General features: G+C 32.8%; 1 protein-coding gene across 1 annotated transcript in view; it reads left to right on the plus strand.

Moving 5' to 3' along the window:
* Positions 1–21,462, plus strand: part of LOC143150343 (dipeptidase 1) — a 214,770-nt gene that overhangs the window by 183,031 nt on the left and 10,277 nt on the right. The window contains exon 9 of the mRNA XM_076318535.1: positions 2,219–2,395. Coding sequence (XP_076174650.1) covers positions 2,219–2,395 — 177 coding nt within the window. The remainder of the gene's footprint in view (positions 1–2,218; positions 2,396–21,462) is intronic.

Consider the following 21,462-nt stretch of genomic DNA (forward strand, 5'->3'; position numbering starts at 1 on the left):
GAGACCCCCCAAAAACAAACCAAAAGATCTTATATATTTTTAATCAATATTTCATGACGTTCTAGATACTTCAGAGTATCTATTTTATAATTTTTATCTAATGTGATCAATTATTATTTTTGCAACGGAAAAGAAAACTTCTCGAGAGACAGAAACCGAGTAACATCGTCTTTATTTATAAAGTGTCTCGTAAACAAAGAGAGTTTACGTAATTAGGTTCGTCTCTTTTGCTTTTCACATTTCTAGACTTTAAGTGTACAAACAGCATGTAGTTTTCTAAAAAGTATGATACTACATTATGAATTTGAATGTTCAGTCAGGGAATATTTGAAATTTTTGTCGTATCCCTTACTTCCAATTAACCATTACCTACGATAATACTTTGTACAAAATTATCAGTACCTAATAAATTAAGTACTCGCGGATTTTCCAGAATGTATACTTCAATACCAATGTGTTTCAATGTACTCATTTTGCAACTTGCCTAAGTATAACTTAATCGAACGAAAAAGGAGCTTCTATGACAAATTTAGACATATTGGGTACTTTGACACTTGGAAAAATGTAAATTCTTATACAGGGTAATTCATAAATATTTATCTATACAGTTCAAAGAGTGAGGCTATACACTGAAATAGGTAAAAACATCATATGAACACATATTCTGAAAGAACATATATTCTATATTCCTTACTTTTCGACTTACAAAGAATTAAGGAGGTCCATTACGTAATGGTTCCTAAAGATCGTTCCGTTAAAATTGAAGATAAACAACCACATTTAGTCTAACTGGAAGAAAGTAAGGTCCTAAAGAAGTATATACTACGTTATATTATTTATATAATATATTTCCCCAGACAAACTAAACAAATAGAAAAACTTGAAGAAATCCAGTACACCGTAATAAACACAACATCAATATTCTCTTATCAGAGTTCAAACTGCAACTCATACAAAAACGAAATTCCTATGTATTATATCTGCTACCTCAATACAATCCACTCGAATAAAAAACTATCAGTATACAAAACTATCTCACAATTTAGGAAAATTTTACTACACAAGAACAACAAGCGTGAATTTAACAACCGAATATTACTACAATATATAAGAAAACTTAGAGAACGTAATAAATGATTACGATTATTAGAAAGTTTTAATAAAAGAATTTTCGAACTGAGTAAATCGGTAAATCGTCGTCACATACGCACGATTATTATTTTCTAAATAATTTCTATACATAGAAAATAATTGTACTGCAGAAACGAACCAGCTGTAATGAAAAATATTGTATTGTTTGAACTTTTTATTCGTACAACTTTATTTTGAAATGCCTTCGTTCGAGGTATAGTTTGGAATACAATAACATTTCTATGTTATCTTTTGTGTAAAGTGTATAAATCGAAAATTGAACCCAGTAAAAACTTAAAATAAAATTTTCTACAAATTAGTATACGTACAAATAAATGACCACTGTATTTAATTTACAAAATTCTATATAACATTCTGAATGAATAACAATATATAATAGATAAATTCTTTAAATCTGAACCTAATTGCGCACGTATTTTCGCAAGAACGTTATTTGAAATATTATTTTGTTAAATATTGGATCAAATGAAAGGGTATTTCACTTTCAACGTACAATTACTTCGTTTCATTATTATTTCGTGTCTTCGATGCAATTCTACCATTTCATTTTAAAGAGAAATTCTCCAAGAAAAATTGTATGAATGAAAAGGTAATAAAAATATCAAGCAATACTCGACCTTAAATACGTCTACCTACTTTGAATACATTGTAATACCGATCGTATAATATATTATCGAAGGATTCGAACGATTAAGTTTTTATATCGTTTCCAAAGAAAACCATAATAAAACGTGAAACGTTAAAAGATGCTTGGAATCCCTTTACCATATAGTAATTTATTTACACCAAGCAATAATTCAAGTTTCTATTCAGCAGAAATATCACTACATTAAACGTAAATTAAACATAAATTTCTTTACCCCTGATATTGCATGTATCCGACTGAATAATCCAGAATCTTTCGATCGGAATTGAGAAGTTGGGCACGAAGCCTGATAATTTATTCTAATTTCTATTATTCGCAAAAGGATTATAAGTTATCAAACTTTTAGCCCAAAGGACTGGGCAGTACTTTAAAAAAGATAAAGAATGTCACGAACAGTGCATATTTCTTATTATTTTTCAGGCAGTTGTCAGAGAACTGAACAGACTGGGAATGCTGGTGGATCTCTCTCATGTTTCGACGAGGACTATGAGGGCGGCTCTGCAGACGACGAGGGCACCGGTGATTTTTTCTCACAGTGCTGCCAGGGCACTCTGCAATTCCACTAGAAACGTGCCAGACGACGTACTTAGAAATCTGGTGAGTTTCCGCACAACCACATCGACACAAAACAAGTTTAAGATACGAAAATCCGATTGAAAGCGTGGAGAGGTTGAGCCAATTTTTATATTCGATCAGATAAACGTTTCACGTTTTCGGTTTCTGGAATTAACACCGTACAAATACTCACCTGCGTTCTCTTTGGTTTGTATTACAGTCGGTTCCCGACTTCTATATGCCTTAGTTACATAAACTTTTCAACATTTCTTTTTTTTTTTTTTTTATATAATCACAAAAATACTTTCTGTATATTTTTCAAGAGCTAAGTAATAAAAAGCTTCGCTCTTAATAACTTTGATACCCTCGTACATAGCATAAAGAATACATATCGGTTTTTACTATACAATAACATAAATAAAAGAGGAGAGTAATGGCTTCTCTTGTGAACGCTGATTTCTACGTTGAATATAAACTTATGTGTATATTTGTTACGTTTCGATCTTTGCGCGATGCGATCGAAAAGAAACCATACTGTGTTTATAAAAATGTTATTATTCGACAAATCTAAATTCAGCTTCTGTCTCCTTCGATAAGGTTCCCTTCTGCATTAGCACAGCGATCCCAGTATCGTTGCCATAGACTCGATGCAATATTTGATATGTCTCTGTGATAAATTTGTCAAATTTTACACAAAACTTCACGTTTCCCTGTTCGAACTTAACATCCATTTTGTTATCGCAGAACAACACAATTACACATCTATTAAATTGTTCGTAATTCGTGTTAGTGCACATGTGTTATTGCACATGGCGTACTGATGCACAATGACGTATAAAACTGCAACCCAAAGCCATAAAACGTTATCCGACACCAATGTCGAAATACAAACACAGTCGGGTTTCTCTTTGACCCAAACTATATAATTAATGGTACAAGTTTACTACAGAATTTAAAAATACCGAAGAAAACTTAAAATAAAGGTCGAAACGGAATAAACAATGTTACATTCGACGTAGAAAATCGTCTATATCGAATAATTCGCGTGACCTCCCCATACGGAATATTATTACTCACCATCCTTTCGATCATTTTTGCATTTGTTGAGTACTTGGTAGGCGGTTTATTTAATTGCACTGAATGGTAGGGGGCGTTGTTCATGATTACCACGGAGCTGGAACGAATATCTGGCAATCAATTTTCCTGGATTCACCTTTCAAAATTTTCAATTTGTCCGTGGTAGTCACCGCTTGTTGATCCAGCTTTGAAAATTAATTCCGCCCCTTGACGAATCCGTCCTTTCCACCGGCATGTACAATTACAAATCTATGGGATGCACTGCTTGATTTTAAGATCCCATATATTTCTTCACTTTGCCAGCATTTACAAAAACAAAGTGAACCCAGCTGAAACAAACCAAGTTTCATCTATATGAATTACACTTCTATTCTATCAAAAGAATTATTATTTTCTCTAATAATCGATTGCTTTTTAAATATTCTGATGCTGGTTCTCCTTCTCCATTTAAATCCCGTGCGATTAAACCCGCATTTGTTCAAGGAAAGTTTACTTTTTTTTTGTTCATACCGTACAATTTTCTGTGCGGTGTAACATTCATAAATTGATTGTCTCGTTATTGCTTGGTCTTCAAGGGAGCAATAAAATTTGTTTTTGTCTCTCTTCGGGCGTTTCTTTCCTGGGGACGATAAATTTTCATCCTTTTGGAAACTCCGACGAAATCAGAAGCTCGAATCGTTGCCTGGTTAACTGAATGCAGTATCGTAGATTTAAGTGCTTCTTTATCACACTTGTTTATAACACGTCGAATTAAGTTCCGGATTAAACTACGGATCGTCTGACCGTGTTTGCGTGATTTTTGTCCGACCGTGTTGATTTAAAAAATTAACAGTGATAAAAACTACGCAGATAACGAAAAAAATATAAAACTATAATGGAACTATGAAACTATACAAAATAAATAATGCAACGGAGAACTATAAAATTCTAAGAACGATAAATTATAAAATTAAAATTACTAAAACTTAACTACACCTAATACTAAATTTCTATGAAAACGCTGAATTAAAGCATTAAGAATGCTAAATTGAAACACTGAAAATACTAAATTAAAGTACCAAAAACAATCAAATAGATATAATATATATATTAATTTAAATAATTAAAATCACTATAGATAAATCACTAGAAGGAACGCTTGATGATAAGTGGCTGAATGTCAGAGAAATAAAAATAGCCAAAAGAACTTTCTATTTGAAAAAGAACAAATCTATTTTCTTTCGCAAAAAAATCTTAATATACACATTATAATCTTATAATTGTAGGAATGCAGTAGAAATGCAGCATTCATTTAAGATTTCAAATGTTTCATATGCATCATACAAAATTTATAAATTTTAATTGGTTATAGTACCATCTAGAATTAGTGTTTTATTTAAAAGCACATAATAAGTAAAAAGTTTTTACTCGAACAAGTTACTTCTCAAATCAATTGTAATAACTTTTACTTAAAATGTTTAAAGAAGCTACATGAATTTTTCTTGAATATGAAAAACGCGTCTCTTATAAATTATTTGTATTTGTGTTGTCATGATTATAGTAATTTAATTTCTACTCAGAAATTAAGCATTACTAACTGTCGTCTTTTAGCTCGAAAAAGTTTTACAACTGTTTCGAAAATTCAAGCCAACGGGCAATTATTGTTCAGATAAAAATGATTCGTTTCGCAGTTTTTATAAATTTTCTGCTTTTTGACAAACACCAGCAAAAACACTTGTTTCTCAGGCTCCAGCGATCTATATTTCCTTTTAATGCTAAAATACAGCATCTGTTAAAAAAAACAAGAAAAACAAGTTGATTTAAGGAAAAGTTACTAAAGTAAACTTTCGCTAAATGTGTAAATAAATAAATAAATAAATAGAAGTATAAAGAAAATAATCATATAAGAAACTGTAGTAAGATCCCCGTATTCGCTGTTTTGTGTATTAGCAATAAGCAATTGAACGAAACCCCTATAAATATAAGGATCATACGACTGTATCAATGATGATTGTCAGGAGCCAAAACGTAGTGACTACAGGAGTTCTAAGTTGGGGAATAGGAATGATCGAGGAACCCCTTTTGCTTCTATGCCATTTCGCATATCATCTTACACGATACTACCACTACCACGATTACCATCACTGCCACTATTATTACTGCTACGACCCCCACCACCAATAAAACAAAATTCAATTTCTTTTAACAAAGATCGAACCGTTCGAATGAATCGAGCAATTTTAAAGAAATCAAACGATTCCCATTGAGCCAATCGCGCTCGAAAGATGTGAATTCCAAACGTTCTTTCAAACCGTTCGATTTATTTGAAATCTCTACAATTGAGTAAAAGTCGTTTCTGGAGTTCAAGAAAATAGACCAATAGCTGCAGGCCATTTAATTGTTAATGCAAACGTTAATGTAAACATTGTTATCTCGTCTCTTTGGACGGACTATAGAATGATAGTGTGACGGTAATTTTCCTGTCACTTGTTAGCGAAAGATTCAGACAGCACTCAAATCCTAATTCGTTGAAGTTAAAAATAATGGCGGGAACACGAATCCAATGTGAGAACTTTATAAAATACTTTGAGTCGCGACATGGTAGAAGGTTTAATGAATTTTGAGCGTAAAACGAGCAGAGTAACGATGTGCCAAAAGGTTGACTTGAAAATGTAGACTGCTTTATTCGGTTGTTTGGTAGGCGTATATACAGATTGTTATCTTATTGGAATTTTCTGGAGGTACTTTGAGAGATCCAGGCCGAAGAGCTTCATACGGTTGGGAGGAGGTCCATGCTATAGAGTTTCACACGGTTGAATATTGGATAGTTCTTATCACGAGGGCTTTCTCGGAGTTCATATCGGGAGGCATTACACCCCTCCGCCCTGCTAGATTGCTTTGGTCCTTCAAAGCGTAAGGTCCGTTGCTTGATGGGGTTTAGCAGGATTTCTGAAATTGGTAAATTCCTTCTGGGTTGTGGTGAGTTGTTGTCTGCCCGCCTTGGTGCGAAGGTAGCTCACTATATACTTTTTTTAGAAATACACTTGTCGAATAAATCAAATAATTCTACATACTTTTCTTAGTACATGTAAACCTACCAAACATTCTATGTTTTGTAGGAGGGTGTCTACGTATGGATTAATATTACTTTATAATCCTTGAAGATTGAAACAATCTTTGAAGCTTGAGGAATTTGACTTTTCAGTATGTGTAAATCCTCTAAAGATTAGTTAAGATATTCAAGTTGTGATGTATCTGTTCTATTTTCTTACATCCTGAATTTGTCCCCCATCTTCATTATGTTATTATCATCTATTAAAGTACAATCAATTTTGCTAGTGTCTTGTTAATTACGGAATAGAAACTATTGTTGCAGATTGTAGATTATCCTGCTTAAATCAACTCGCTGACTATTTAAAATTTCTTCGAGAACTGACGTTGCCTTGGATCATGATGTTTGCATTATTTAAAGATTATTATTAACTCTCGTGTATGTATCTGAGATAGATTACGGTCATATTTCTCTACTGCAAATGGATATTAAGTTAAAGAAAACGGAGAAAATAAAACTTATGTCGATAAAAAGCTTCGAGGCAGCAGATCTTAGAAACATTGTTGTAGAAAATATAAGAAAATCAGGATATACATAACCGATTCCGATACAAAAAACCTGTGTTACTAATTATAACGAGTAATCGTGATTTAATGGCTTGTGCATAAACAGGTTCAAGAAAAACTGCTGCAATTATAGGGTAAAAAGCCGTAAAGTATTACTTGCAAGTGATTTTAGGAAGGAAATTTAAATGGTCTACTGCTATTCCTGAAATGATATAGTTTTAAACTATTAGATTGGAATCTACTAGATTTTAAATATTCCACCGTCCTGAAATTTTGTAACGTAATTGGAGGAACTACTCTCGATAATTTCTCTAGGCCTGAGCTCCTCAGAATCCAACTTGTAACTTTTATAATCATTATGTATTAGTACTTTATCTCCAATATTCAAAAAAGATTTTATTTTAATTTTCTTATCCTCTGTCTATTTGTATTTTTTCTTATCCCTTTCGGTGGTTTCCTTAGCTAAATATTTTATTTTTTTAAATATTCCTTGTGCCCATTTTGCCATAGCCTAAACAGTCCACTTTTAGTTAATGAAGGAATCCTGGAGATAGCAGAGGGCATGTTTGCCTTATGTTCGAAGATAAATTCAAAAGCGATGAAACTTCATAAACAGCTATATTATATTACACGCAAATTAAATACAAGTTTTCATCCCAATCATTATCCTTTTCGAGAGTGCAGGTTCATTATAAACCTTGGACTCGTGTTATGGATTCTTCCAAGCGCCGCATTGCTTTGCAGATGGAAACTGGTAGTTTTAATCTGTTTAATTTTGAAAACTCTCGCAAATGAGTTCACGACTTGCAAACAAAATTCGTTCCTTGGTCTGCGAGGATGCATTCGGGTGAGCAGAAGACGTAAAAACAATGTTCGAGGAGTTTGTTGATAATCAAAGGTGCCTGCTGATTTGCTAAAGGAATGAGTGTCAAATATTTAGTTAGTACGCCTTGGATTGAAAGTATAAAATGATTTCCTTTTCGTGGTTTGGTAAAGGGTCCAATGATGTCTAAGGTGATTTTGTCGTTTGACTCTACCAATGTGTCAGGGATTATAGCTTCTTTTTGAGGTCTAATAGCGATTGGTGAGAGTTGCGACCATCACCAATTCAAACTAAGAACTTTATAAAATACTTGGAGTCGCAACCTAATAGAAGTTTTAATGAAATTTTGACTGTAAAACGGGTAGAGTAACAACGTGTTGTTAGGTTGACTTCAAAATGCAAACTGCTTTTTTCGGTTGTTTGGTAGGTTCATATACAGACTATTATATATCTTATTAAAATGTTCTGGTGGTGCTTTTAGAAGTCCAAGCCTAAGAGTTTCACATGGTTTAATTCTGGTTAGTTCTTATCAGGAGGGCTTTCTAAGAGCTCATGTGGAGAGGCATCACAATGGCAACGATCAAATACTATCGCAATCTTGGGTTGTTTCAGTTGTGTCCCAAGCTTGACAATCTAAGAGACCATACTGTATGTGCTTTTGTGTAATTTTGGCATATCAGAAATATAGTATCAATATTTTAGTAAGCATTTTCAAGTTACTTAATACTCTATTTACTCAAGATGTTCTAGAACGTATTCTTGCACAAGTCGGGGACTGACTGCATTTTAAGAGATTTCCATTTAAACTTATACGATAATGGTGAAACACGCAACAAGAGTTGCATATTCTACACCTTAAAATTAAGGAGGAATTCCTGATAATTCGTTTCGGAGATACAACTAATTCAAGTTTCTGCATGATTACACAGTGGGTAGATGTTCGAAGTAGACACCACGATTTGCGAACGTGCACTAAAGAGACACGTATACACGGGTTACATGCGACGTGTATTAGGGAATTAAACATCCGTGTTCCTAATATACAGGTAATTATGCATTTTATTCTCCGCGTATACAGGTATGTATGTACTTACGCGTGTATTTCTATTTGAATTCGCTCATATACATACATATGTACGTACACGTGTTTACAGTATTTGCCAACAGTTCACAGAAGATACGAATTATTTACCTTTTCTATATCTAAAAAGACAATTCATTTGCAATTATTTATTTACATTTATTTAATTGATTTCATAAAATATAAAATTTATTTTGAAATTTCTTCTCTTTGTTACTTGGAACCCCAAAATTTGGACAGCAGTGTTTTTTAAAGGGTAAAGGGGAGTGTGATACCATTAGTAAGTAGAATTATAGTGTTACTAATTTTTCTCGATATTTTTCATTCCTCGAGAAATGAGAAATTGGTTTACAATTAAAACATATAGTGCAGAATTTCTATTTTTGGAATAAAATTGATAATATTTATTGAAAATTATTAATAAAACTTGTCCAAATGGAAAAAACATTATATGGAAAGAAGACATTAAAAATCATTTATAAATTGAGTTATTTAATAAACAACTTTACAAAATAAAATATCACTTTTCAATTTTAAAACAGTTTTCTAAAAAAAAAAAAAAAACAATGCATCCAATGGAGTGTGAGTCAATCTACTTCTTTTTATTTGTAACGAAATTGGTAGTTATAGAAAAATTTCTTTCACTTTGTGTAAATGTTGGCTTAATTTTATGTAGAACATCCTGAAATTTTTGTAAATTGGTTGTCCTCTTTCTACCGCATTGAAAAATATAAAATGCCTTTTTCAAAGTCCACAGTTTATTTTCTCTCGAGTTAACACTCATTTCTTGCAGGCACTCTACAATTGCTAACTCTATTTATTTGATGGTAGTTCTTTAGTTTAATGATTTGAAAGTTCTCCATCATTTTCAGGAGGATCATCATTCCTATTATATTTATCGAAAAGTTTATATAAAATTTGAAAGTGAAAATTCTCTTTCCGAAATGAATGAAATTTATAGGAACTAAGAAATAATGTAATTTCTCGAGAAATGAAAAACAAGAAACGATCAAATTTCTTAAGAAATTTTTGAGAATTTTTTCTCGAAAAGGAACACTAATAGAATGTGAACAGTGTCGAGTAATTTTTACTTACAAAAAGGGTTTACGACCTTGAGCAGTGGAATTACGAATTTTATTACAGCATTCATAAATATATATTATTGGAGAGACAGACACTTAATATTTTTCGAGATATTTACAATTAATGTTTCGGTCTTCTTTGAAAACCAACTGAATTGACGATACTGAATAAATGTTGCCGTGGTTCAAAAATTACATACCAGATTGTGACGTAAACTGGAGCGTTTATATGTAATTAAAAGTGTTTCCATCTTTTTTACTTCTCTATAATCAACAGCAGTCATTTGAAAATTGAGTAAGACAAAATAATTCGCAGCATTAGCATAGTATTCAAATGAAAGCTTCGAAATAGAATGATTTTTCTCTTGCTTATATATTACCTGTGAGTCGGTGATATTCTTTTACAGGAAAATGAATGTAACGTAATGTTTTTAATAATCGTCGATGTCTTGAAATTTAATTGTAGGGGAAACAATTGATTTGCACTCGTTAAAAATAATTCAAATCCGTTCAAACTCATTTCTATCTAGATAAACTCTGCATAATTACAATTTATACAAAAATAAGTTATGAGCAGATTAAATACATCACTTTTTTTTTTTTTCTTAAATTATAAATTCTCCGAGGGGCTTCAGCTGGCAGCACCTTCTCGGAGAATTTATAATCTCAGAACGCAAAAGATATTCTTTTAATCTTCTCGTGATTTATTTATATGTAAATTGTAATTATGCCGAGTTTATCTAGATAGAAATGAATTCAAACGGATTTATATTACATTTAACGAACACAAATTAATTCTTTCAGCTATAAATGAATTCCAAGACCTTAACGATTATTAAAGACATTGAATTAAACTGATCTTTTCGTTAGAAGAATTTCATCGACTCATCGGTAATATGCGAATAGTGAAGTTACGTTTCGACACTTTGCTCGAATATGCTGCTGTGAATTATTCTAGCTCAGTAAATCTCGAAATGATTGTCGTCGATTTTCGTCATCGTCTTCGGCTAATAGCGAGCAACGCCTGTGCAATGGGACGAATTCTTCTGTCACTTGTTAGTGAAAGATTCGAAACGGACTCAAATCCTGAGTTAAAGTTAAAGCTAGTGACGGGTTAAACTAAGAACTTTTACTTTATAAACTACTTTGAGTCGCAACGTAGCAGAAGGTTTGATGAATTTTAATCGTAAAACGAGCCGAGTATGTGCCAAAAGATTGACTTCAAAATACAGACTGTTTTATTCGATCGTTTGGCAGGCTCGTATACAAGCTGCTATCTTATTGGAATGTTCTAGAGGTGGTTTGAGAGGTCTAGGCCGAAGAGCTTTACACGGTTGAGAAGTCCAGGCCGAAAAGTTTGACACAGTTGAATTCTGGATAGTTCTTATCGGGATGGCCAGTGAGTGCTCCAGTTTACGTCACAATTTAGTATGTAACTGATTGAACCAAGCGACAACACGCATTAAGTACCGTCAATTCAACTGTTCGTTAAAAAGGATCGAAACTTCTCGAAAAGTATTGAGTATCTAACCTTATAATAATAAATATTTGTAAATGAGATAACAAGATCCGTGATGCTTGATATCTTAATTAAATTAATAATGCCAAGGTCGTGAACTCTCCTTCTTAGTCGTGAGTAATCCTGAGATCGATTCAATGAAATACAATACTTATACGTATCAATTCACAAACATTTTGTTCAAGTAGAAAACAGTTATCAAAATAATTCCTTATAGATATTAGTATGTACTAATCGAAATTTCTTACAGTCTTATCGATACATTTCTAACATGAAGTATCATTGAGACTTCAACAGAAAGACAATGATAAAGTTAGTGTAAAATCGAAACGATTGATAATCCAGCTTAGTTTATACGTCGAGTAAACTATCACGAAGGCAATATTCTTGTTCTTTTTTTTTTTTTTTTCTTTTTTTTAAGTCACTTAAAACAGAAATATTCAATATTTTCAACTAATGAATTCACTCTTTAAATAGATTTGTGTATTCAAATTTCAAATCGATCGACCAAGTAACTAATGAAATATCATGCACTCCATATAAAAAAATATCGTTCAGAGAAAAACGCTTTTAAAGTTTTAGAAAGAAGAAAGAACCTACTAATGGATTTTGTTGGAGCATATAGCTAACAAACGATTTTAAAAAATGCATTTTTTTCTCTGCATCTTTCTTGGTAATATAGTCAGATGTTGAGTATAATCGTATGCTCCTTTACCAGTCGTTATAATTATGGCCATAGTTATTTGCAAAATTGGTTCAGAACCTTCATTGAACATGCAAGTAACCGATTTTATAGAATATTTAAATAAATCGGTCGAACGCGTTCGTTTGTAATTACATAGGTACTTACTAAATATATATAAAAATACTGTAGAATCAAAGTCGCAAAAATCGTGCAAAAATCAATTAACATTTTACAGTTGATGATTCACTCGAAAGATGTACGAAAGGATTCTTTTGAAATAACAAAGAGAGTTTAAACACGATGAATTGACAATTTGCTACGAAATATACAAATTCTAACTCTAGAACATATAAAATGGCAACCTTTTTCGCATAGAATGGCACTTTCACTTAAAATATGTGAACTTTTATCAAAGTCGAATGACTGAACAACCAAGAAGTGGCAGAATGTCCTAAACAACAATGTGCATTGTTCTGCAAATGATATAATTTATATATTAAACGCTATAACAATGTAAAGAACGTCACTTGATAAATACAGAACGGTTTATTATTAGAATCATTAAGAAAAATTTTCCAAGTTTTCCAAAAAATCTCCTTGAAGAAAATTCACCACCCTCGTATTGACATTAATATCTTTCAATCTTTAACATAAACATATTGAAAAACCGTTTATACAAACGTATCAATTTGACGAATAGTTTGAGAATATGCTGACTGTATTTCAAACAATTTATTTGTTTATCGAAATTCTATTCCATTTGTTTCTCAATCGAAATGTTTAACGTTATTCCTCAACGAATGAAATGATTCAGCTGTTCTAAAATAATTACTTTCCAATTATGAAACGAGATTGTATATTTATATATCTTCTAGTTCAAAGATGTGAACCCATTTAAAAAAGTTAAGTCCTTTTTGCACTATGCACATAATTAGATGAACGATAATTTTTGTATCTAATCATAGATGTCATTGATAAATTTACCAGTAAACCAAGAAGATGTATGAATGAAATTATGCGAATAATTGTACAATATTTATACACTCTATTTTATTAATCTTACAGAGAAAATATATTGTCTTAAGTGGCTACTATTTCTTGATACTGTTTGTTCCGAATTCTCTGAAAAAACAAAGCCCTAGTAACAAATTCATCGTCAATATCTAAATGGAACCTCACTTTTGTTCGTCACTCAAGACATTCCGTCTTACCAATTATTAATAATTCTCACGTGTACTTACACTTCGTCATAAATTTTTGGCATACATATGCAACAGCACATACTCTTCTCATTTCATTTACCATCTCTCTTACCTATTTGCATGCAAGCAAAGATGCACATATAAGACAAACAGGTAACAATGTGGTAACAATTGTACAAAAGAATCAAGATACAGCTAAAGTATTAATGGTTCCTTAACTAATCTCAAATGGGACGTCCATATGCATTTTTCAAAGGAAAGATAGCTACGCTTTATTAATGATTATGAATATATTCAAAGCTTCGTATAAGTACTGTTCAAATGAGAAAATGGAAAATGCCCTAAATCAAAGGAGAAATCGCTTAGAATTTAATTACTTGTTTTGAACGAGTTTAAGAAGAAGTAAAAAGATGAAGATTTCAGAACTTAAAAATAACGAAACAAATGTATACACATAGATCTTCAAACGAATAAATAAACGCGTTAATTTCTCTGGCGAACGCGTTTCGTTTCTACCGTTAGAATTTTGAGAAATTTTCTAATAACTTTACAACTTCCTGAAAAGTTAGTTCGAAGTACCTTAAGTGTAACTTACTTCGAAGGTAAACAGTTCACCGGATAAAGTTGTTATGGTCCGTACACGATGTAATCCATACTTGACCCACTGACCACCAATGACCCCATTCTGGACCGTTCGATGAATTTTATCGTATTTAGAAGTTCGTAACGCAAAATTTCCTTTTTTTTCCCCGAAATAACACGCGGAAGCAATATTTCGTTCGATGCGTATATCGATTAAAGGGAAAGAGACATTTTTCTATACAACTATGGAGACTGTGCAGTTAATTCGGCCGGTGAAACGAGCTTGGTCGATTAGCAAAATTTGCGCTGTAAGTGCAGACTGGTGTAACATGATGCGTATAGTATCCGAGTTTCGCATACATAGCTACTAGTATCGCACGGATGCGGAAAATGTAAAACGGCACATGTGAAAGTTTCTGGTCGGCCCACCCTTTTCACTCAACTACTCGCATCCGTTGGCCAACGAAGAGATTATTTGGTTTTAGGTCAGCAAACACGCGGCTAGAACCAGGTCGGGTGTTTCGGGAAGTTCAGAATTCGTCCGGGCCAACCTCGTTGCACACGCAGAGAAACAAATGTTACGTGTCGCTTTTCTTTTTTCACTTCTTCGTCGTTAAAATACACACACAAAAAGTATAAAACTGAGCAAACGGCTGAACATCTAAACGAACGAAAGACACTGTTCTCCAAATTGGGGTGGCCATACGTTCGAGACGGTGGACGAGAAATCATTTTTCATGTTCAAATATCTGAACAAGTTCAGCGTCTATTTATATCGGTATATGTTTATCATTGGAATTTAATAACGATAGGAGTACATTCTTCTCGTATCATTTTAATCTTTTCATAGAGGAATTTCTCGGCTTGTACAAGGTACACTATTATTTTAACTGATATCTGTCCATGGCGTACATATCAATCTAACGACGATGTTGCCACGTTACATAATTGGGAAATGTAAATATGAATACGTGCATTCGCATTTATAGTAATTATTTCCGTAAAACAGTATGCAAAATAATTTAAAAACTATACGCCCACATGCGAATGTTCTTAATGAGGTTATATGTACATATGTATTATATGTACCATTTCTTTTATTTAATAAATGCCTTCCTAAATTTTAGTTCAAGAATATTGTACAAATTGTACAAATATGTGTAATACTTGGATTTTCGTGATCTTTTGTTCTGTATCACATTATTTGCAATACATAGTGTAGTAAATATTTATTTCTTAGTGCGTGTGTTTTGCAAGTATTTGATTTAACCAAAGTGTTTCTTTAAACAATGTTCTGTGCGCACCTAAAGAATAATTCGATAGATGAAAATCAATCGATGCAATTTAATTTTTAATCGATTGAAAGAAATGTAAGAAAAACTCTTTGTCGATCTCTCTCATTTCGGAGGATCGGCTTCCAAAAGAATTAATAAACCACTGGTGTAAGGAAACTAAAAAAAAAAATGCATCGCATTTATGCTGTCTATACACTAACGCTAAACGCTTTTGTTCTTTTTCATCAAGTGTCAATGAACACTACAAAGACAACTGTTGTAATCCTGTACACAGCCTGTGATAAACGTTGACACTTTAACACGAATTTCATCAAGTTTATCGTAATAAAAACTATCTGCAATGACAGCTTATAATCAAGTTACAATGGTTCGATTCATTGAGAAATGTAATAAAGTGTTTGTTTAATTAAGACTGACAGTGCAGCTTTTGATAAATTATACTATGAAAATGCAAATCTTGATCGATTGAATATCAGAATACAAGTTAATTATTGTATTAAAAATACAATTTCAATAAATATAAAACACTGCACTCTCCGAAGTTATTAAACTGATTTAACGAAAGCTGAGCATCTTTTTCTAAATACGAAAATCCATTTAGAAATTATTTTAAGTTGGTTTCTACAAGGAGCCAAAATTTGATTCCAAATTTTCTCGACCTATTTGGCATATATCAAAGAAATATGTAACACAATTTTGTAGAATACAATTGTTCATCGAAGAAAACATTTATATTACAATAATTATAGCACGACTTTGAATTTTACCTGAAAGTATACCAAATTTCACTTGCGAAAGAAAGGGTAATATTAAATAATAGATCAATTATTAAAATCATTAGGAACCAGATATTCTCTTACAGTGTTTTCGAAAGTTTTCGATAAGAGTCCCTATAGGTACTTATAAGGTATATATATAAAATATATATATAAACTGAACGTGGATCTAAAAGACTTGCAGGTGAAGTAAGATTGCTATCCTACGTGATGATAAACAAACATTTTTACCTTATAAAACACGAATAGTTTTATGCGTTCACTTTGTGAATTCACTGTTGTGTCGTAGCTACATTAAAAACGATGGAAATTCGAAATGGATTCGAAGCGACTAAAGGATATGTATATTTGAGCCGGAGAGTACGTGTTCAACGCGACGCAGAATTTACGTTTGAAATAATGGGGAAAAAATCACAAGGGATACTGGCACAGTTCTATTAAATAATAAATGGTCTGGGTCAATGGGGCTGGCAGAAAACAGCTCTGCAGAGAATTCTGTAGGATTAAATTCGGATTGCAATATGTGAAACTACATGATTTATGTGACAGAAAAGTCACCTGCCCGACGAGAATATACAATCCTCTCTAAAGTACAGACACTCGGCAAAACAATTACCTAAATATTTACGAGTCTCGAAATACAAATAAACGAGTAAAACAGAATAAAATGAACTAGAAATATCGTTATAACCTTGTATAGTAATCAACACGCTCCTATTCCTGTCGAGATTATACGACTATTTAATTCGTAACTGATTTTAAACTTGAGATGCAACAACTGCCTAACGTGAAAAGCTTCACTAAAATTTAATCCTACTGAAGTTCAGCGTCTGCCAATCACTGATGCCAAAATGACAATTACCTTACATCGATGTTTGAAATTAATCTCTGGGATTGAATTGCAGACGAGAACAATGCGAGATTCACCTTAAATTCAATTAGAATACTTTGGAACACAACTGTGAATCGTTCACACTTCGGCGATAAATTGAAAATATTTTAACGCGCTTTTACAGATCGATAATTTCGACACAGTACGCGATATTCCAAAAAATCTAATAACAAAAATCAGGCTATAGTCAAAATTTCAATTAACCGTAGACTAGGCTGGCCAAAAGTAATTTTATATTTCAATTTTCTGATCGCCATATAATAGATTGTTCAATAAGTTTTATCGAACGACAAAATTTATTGAACAACCTAGTAGCTCTCACAAATATATTTGAAGCAGGAAAAATTCTTTGCACGTGTTTACTAATTTTTTTATACCTCCTTTTAAAAGAAAATTGACTATTGACATTGCACCAATGCATATTTATTTCCATTACCGATATATTCTTCCTATTACGAAAATATGATCGTATCATGGGACAGTAAACGAAACAAACTTTTTATTTATATGCAATAGCTTTAGGCTCGATAGAAAGGAGTAGAACATAATTGAGAGAAAACGATGTAAGAATTTATTAGATATAGAGTAAAATTGTATAAAGCAAGCTGGAGATGTAATAGTCCAAAAAGCGTCATATCTTAATTAGCTATAAACCAATGTTTCTTGATTGAGGTCTGTCAAAGAACACCAGACTACTCCAGTAATTTTAAAGCTACTTTTTGTTTAACCACACTATCGAATAAAATATGTACATTTTTCAGAATCAAACACTTACGAAGTAACTAAAATTACTAATAATCTTTAGAAATATTTTTATTTCATTCGAAATAAATAAAATGATAACTTAAATTAAACAAAATTTCTGCTAATAAAACAACTCTTCTAATTGTGATTTGAAAGCACGAGTCTGGCTGAAACAATGATCCGCATGTAGCTATGATTCGAAAATCACTGACATGCGTTGAAAAAAAAACAACCACTTCGTTGCTTTTTCTTTGTTGTCAATTGAAAACAATTATTTTATTGAATATCCATTACCTAGGTTGAAATGCTTCGTCAATGTATGCAACAAGGTTGCCGAGACAACGAATTCAACAGATATCCATAATTTTTATAGAATTAAACATCTCTATGATACACGATTTCAGACTGCACTTTGCATTGTCAATTCGAGCGCTTCGTATGCAGCAGTGATCTGTTGCAAACCACTAGAGTGCAAAAATGATCATAACTTGGTAACACAATCAAATATAGCAAATGGTTATAAAACTTTTATTCATATGTTGTGAAATACCCCATACAGAAGATATCTTTATAAATGGTACACTACTATTTTCGCTGATCTATAGTTATTCAAATATTAAACAAGTGCTTTCGTTCCAAAATTAAAATTCGACAACTGGTATTAATTAAAACGCATTAATTAAAAATTATTCATTAAGTGATCTATTATAATGTTCGGGATAGATAAAATTTATTCCTTTCTTCCGTATAATTCATTTAATACTTTTAACAAGATTATTAATTTAATGAAATCGAACATCTTTTACTTTAATTCAAGGGAGCTCGGATTTAAATTCTGAATTCAATACAAAATATTGCAAAGAAGTATTTATTTTAATTTCCATAATGAAACATTCTAGAATTACTTTCTCGAAATTTTTCATTTCAATAATGTCTTTGAATTAAATTTTTATACAAAAGACTTGTATATTTTTTTTTTTAAGTAACTTTAATTTGATCTCGATTCGTTTTTGAAACGACGAGTGATCTCTTGGTGTATCATTATGTCACTTTAAATCGATATTAAAATTAATGGTGTGACTCTCGATTTAAATTCAGCATACATACAAACTTCGAACGAAACGAGTTACGAATATTGAATGTTTCGTGGAATTCCAAATCAATCGTTCCAAAATCCTAATAAGAAAGAAGTATGATTTATAGTAGTTTGCGATATTAAAATTTCAGCAGCGCAGTATATACCGCTTCAGGAGAGTGAAATTGCATTCCCACGGCGTAACTTTACGATTTCTTCCAATTTTATTGGCCAACGCTTTAAAACGTAGTCAGAGGATATAAAGGTCACTTTCCGTCACGAATTCGCTTCCAACATTAAACCTTCGAATCTTTTTTTATTTTTCTGTAATACCAGCTTATAAAACTTTACGTTCAAAGCATTTAATATTACGCATTAATAATATTATCTATTTTGTTAAAAGAAAGATTACTTTACACAGCAAACGGTGATTTTATCAAATGAATAGAAATGGAAATACTTCACGCAGAAATTGTCACTTGATACTACAATTTGAAGTGTTCATAACAAGAATAGAGTCACTCTCGAACCGACGAATAGATAAAACTTCCCAATATTAATCTTTCGATATAATTCTTACTATCTTTATGAATTGCAAATGATTAATTAGCCTACAGCCAGTAATTTTGATCGTGATTCAAAGTAAAAGGACCCACGCAGTAATTTTAGCAATGAAATAGGATCGCGTTCAGGAAATGGAAGCGTACAAGGGAAAAGGAGGTAGCCTCTGGTGCTACTGGAAATGTATTTATTGACGTACATCGGAACATCGGAGATGCAATCGCATCATTTCATTTCATTAACATATACAAACTTCCATACACATTAGAAAGTTGTTCTACTTTACACTCTTCTACTTATGCTAATATCTCAAGAAACTGTTCTGAATTCGCAGCCAATTAGCTCGGTACTACCGGCGACGAATAATTATTGTTCGTCGCGAGTAATACCGATTACCAGGTCTCACCACGTGGAGGTTGCTGCGAGCGGAGACCCGGAGAGAGATAGATGGAATCAAAGTTCCATCGATCTCCCTCGATACGCAGTACAAACTAAATTACTAAACCGCGGAGATGGAAGGAATCGATGTTCCTTCGATCTCCTCGTTTGATTCTGCCGAGCAATTACATTATGGAAAAATGAGGCAAAATTGGGGAATACGCGACGCGAACCGTGGAGTTGTTCCTACTAGGTCGGTCCCGTTTCCCCTCAGTGGGCCCGATTAAAGAGGAAATGCACGACGCCGTCCACTCCTTGGAGTGCCCCGTTTCTCCCAACTCCGCGTCAGGAACCACGCAAAGCGTGGACCTGACTCACGAAGGATGACGAAGAGAGGGTCTTATGGCACAGGGCTTCCACAGGGACCAGTGCGAACACCTGCCCCTGTGTTCGCAGCATGTTCTCTCTCAAAGCGGACGCACCAGAAGAGACGGCAATCGACCGTTCGGTCCAACTCCACGGCCGGTCACTTGCTTATGCAATAAGCAGAGGTGGCCGGAATGAGAAACGAGCAAGCGAGCAAAAATAAGCTAAAGATTGGATAATTGCTCGGCAGATCACAAATATTCGTACATGGTGGCCTTAAAACTAACTTAGTCTATACTTAGAATTAACAGTCCCGCGGAGGATGCAATACATGAGTCCTCTTCGTTCTTCGTTCTTCGTTCTTCGTTTTCCGATATATCTAAGAGAATGTATCTAAGAGAAACCTAAGAGAAACCTAAAGTCAATGCATAATAGAAAATAGAAATGAATTTGGTTAGTGGAAAAAAATAAACATGTAAAAACAAGTAGAAATTAAAATCAGAGAACAAATGAAATGAATTACACAAAGAAACAATTAAAAAAAAAAAAGAAAGGATTGAGAGAGTGGTCGCCAGTACTGACCACCGCCTACCGGTAGTCAGTACCGGTTACCAAGAGGGGGTTCCCCCTTCCATACACCCAAAATGAAGACATCCTTCCGCCTCGGAGGCTCCCGGGAGAGTGAAATTTTCGTTAACCGGGGGCTCCTTATATACCCACCACAAGGTCACTTACCGTTACTTCGATTGTCTTTGTTCGATTTAATCGAATATTTCAACGAATTGATGGCTTTCTAGCCATTATTTATACTAGAACATTGTTAATAACTGTTTAATCTACGGTCCTACGATGATTGTTAATAAATATGATAAATAAACATCAAGATATTACGAAATCTGCGAAAGCGAACGATTTCGGTGAATGTTTGTTCATTTCCACGATTGTTACTAACATTTATGCATGTTCCCAATATTAATCGAACAATGTGCATCTTATTTATGCATTAAAAATGATCGATTCGCCTACAGCAATTAATTTTGATCGAGCTTCAAGGTATAAACGTGTTTCTTAACGTTTCAAAGCATGGAGAGTAACAATTGTTTATTAAATACATTAATTTAACATTTGTTTAATTCTTATAATTGACACAATACGCGTAGAAGTTGCATTTTTTACTTAAAAGCGTCGAAATTCAATTAATCGCTTTTCTAGATAGAAAAATCATCGTGATAAATACTTGTAAATCGATAATCGATACGTGTAGCCTTGACAATGTCAGTTGGTTCTCAACGAAAAATTCATTCGCGAACAAAGAATATTTCAACAAAATGACGTTCTAAGCCATTATTTATACTAGAAAATTGTTACTAATTG

This window comes from Ptiloglossa arizonensis, chromosome 8, assembly GCF_051014685.1.
Source record: "Ptiloglossa arizonensis isolate GNS036 chromosome 8, iyPtiAriz1_principal, whole genome shotgun sequence".
Lineage (NCBI taxonomy): Eukaryota > Metazoa > Arthropoda > Insecta > Hymenoptera > Colletidae > Ptiloglossa > Ptiloglossa arizonensis.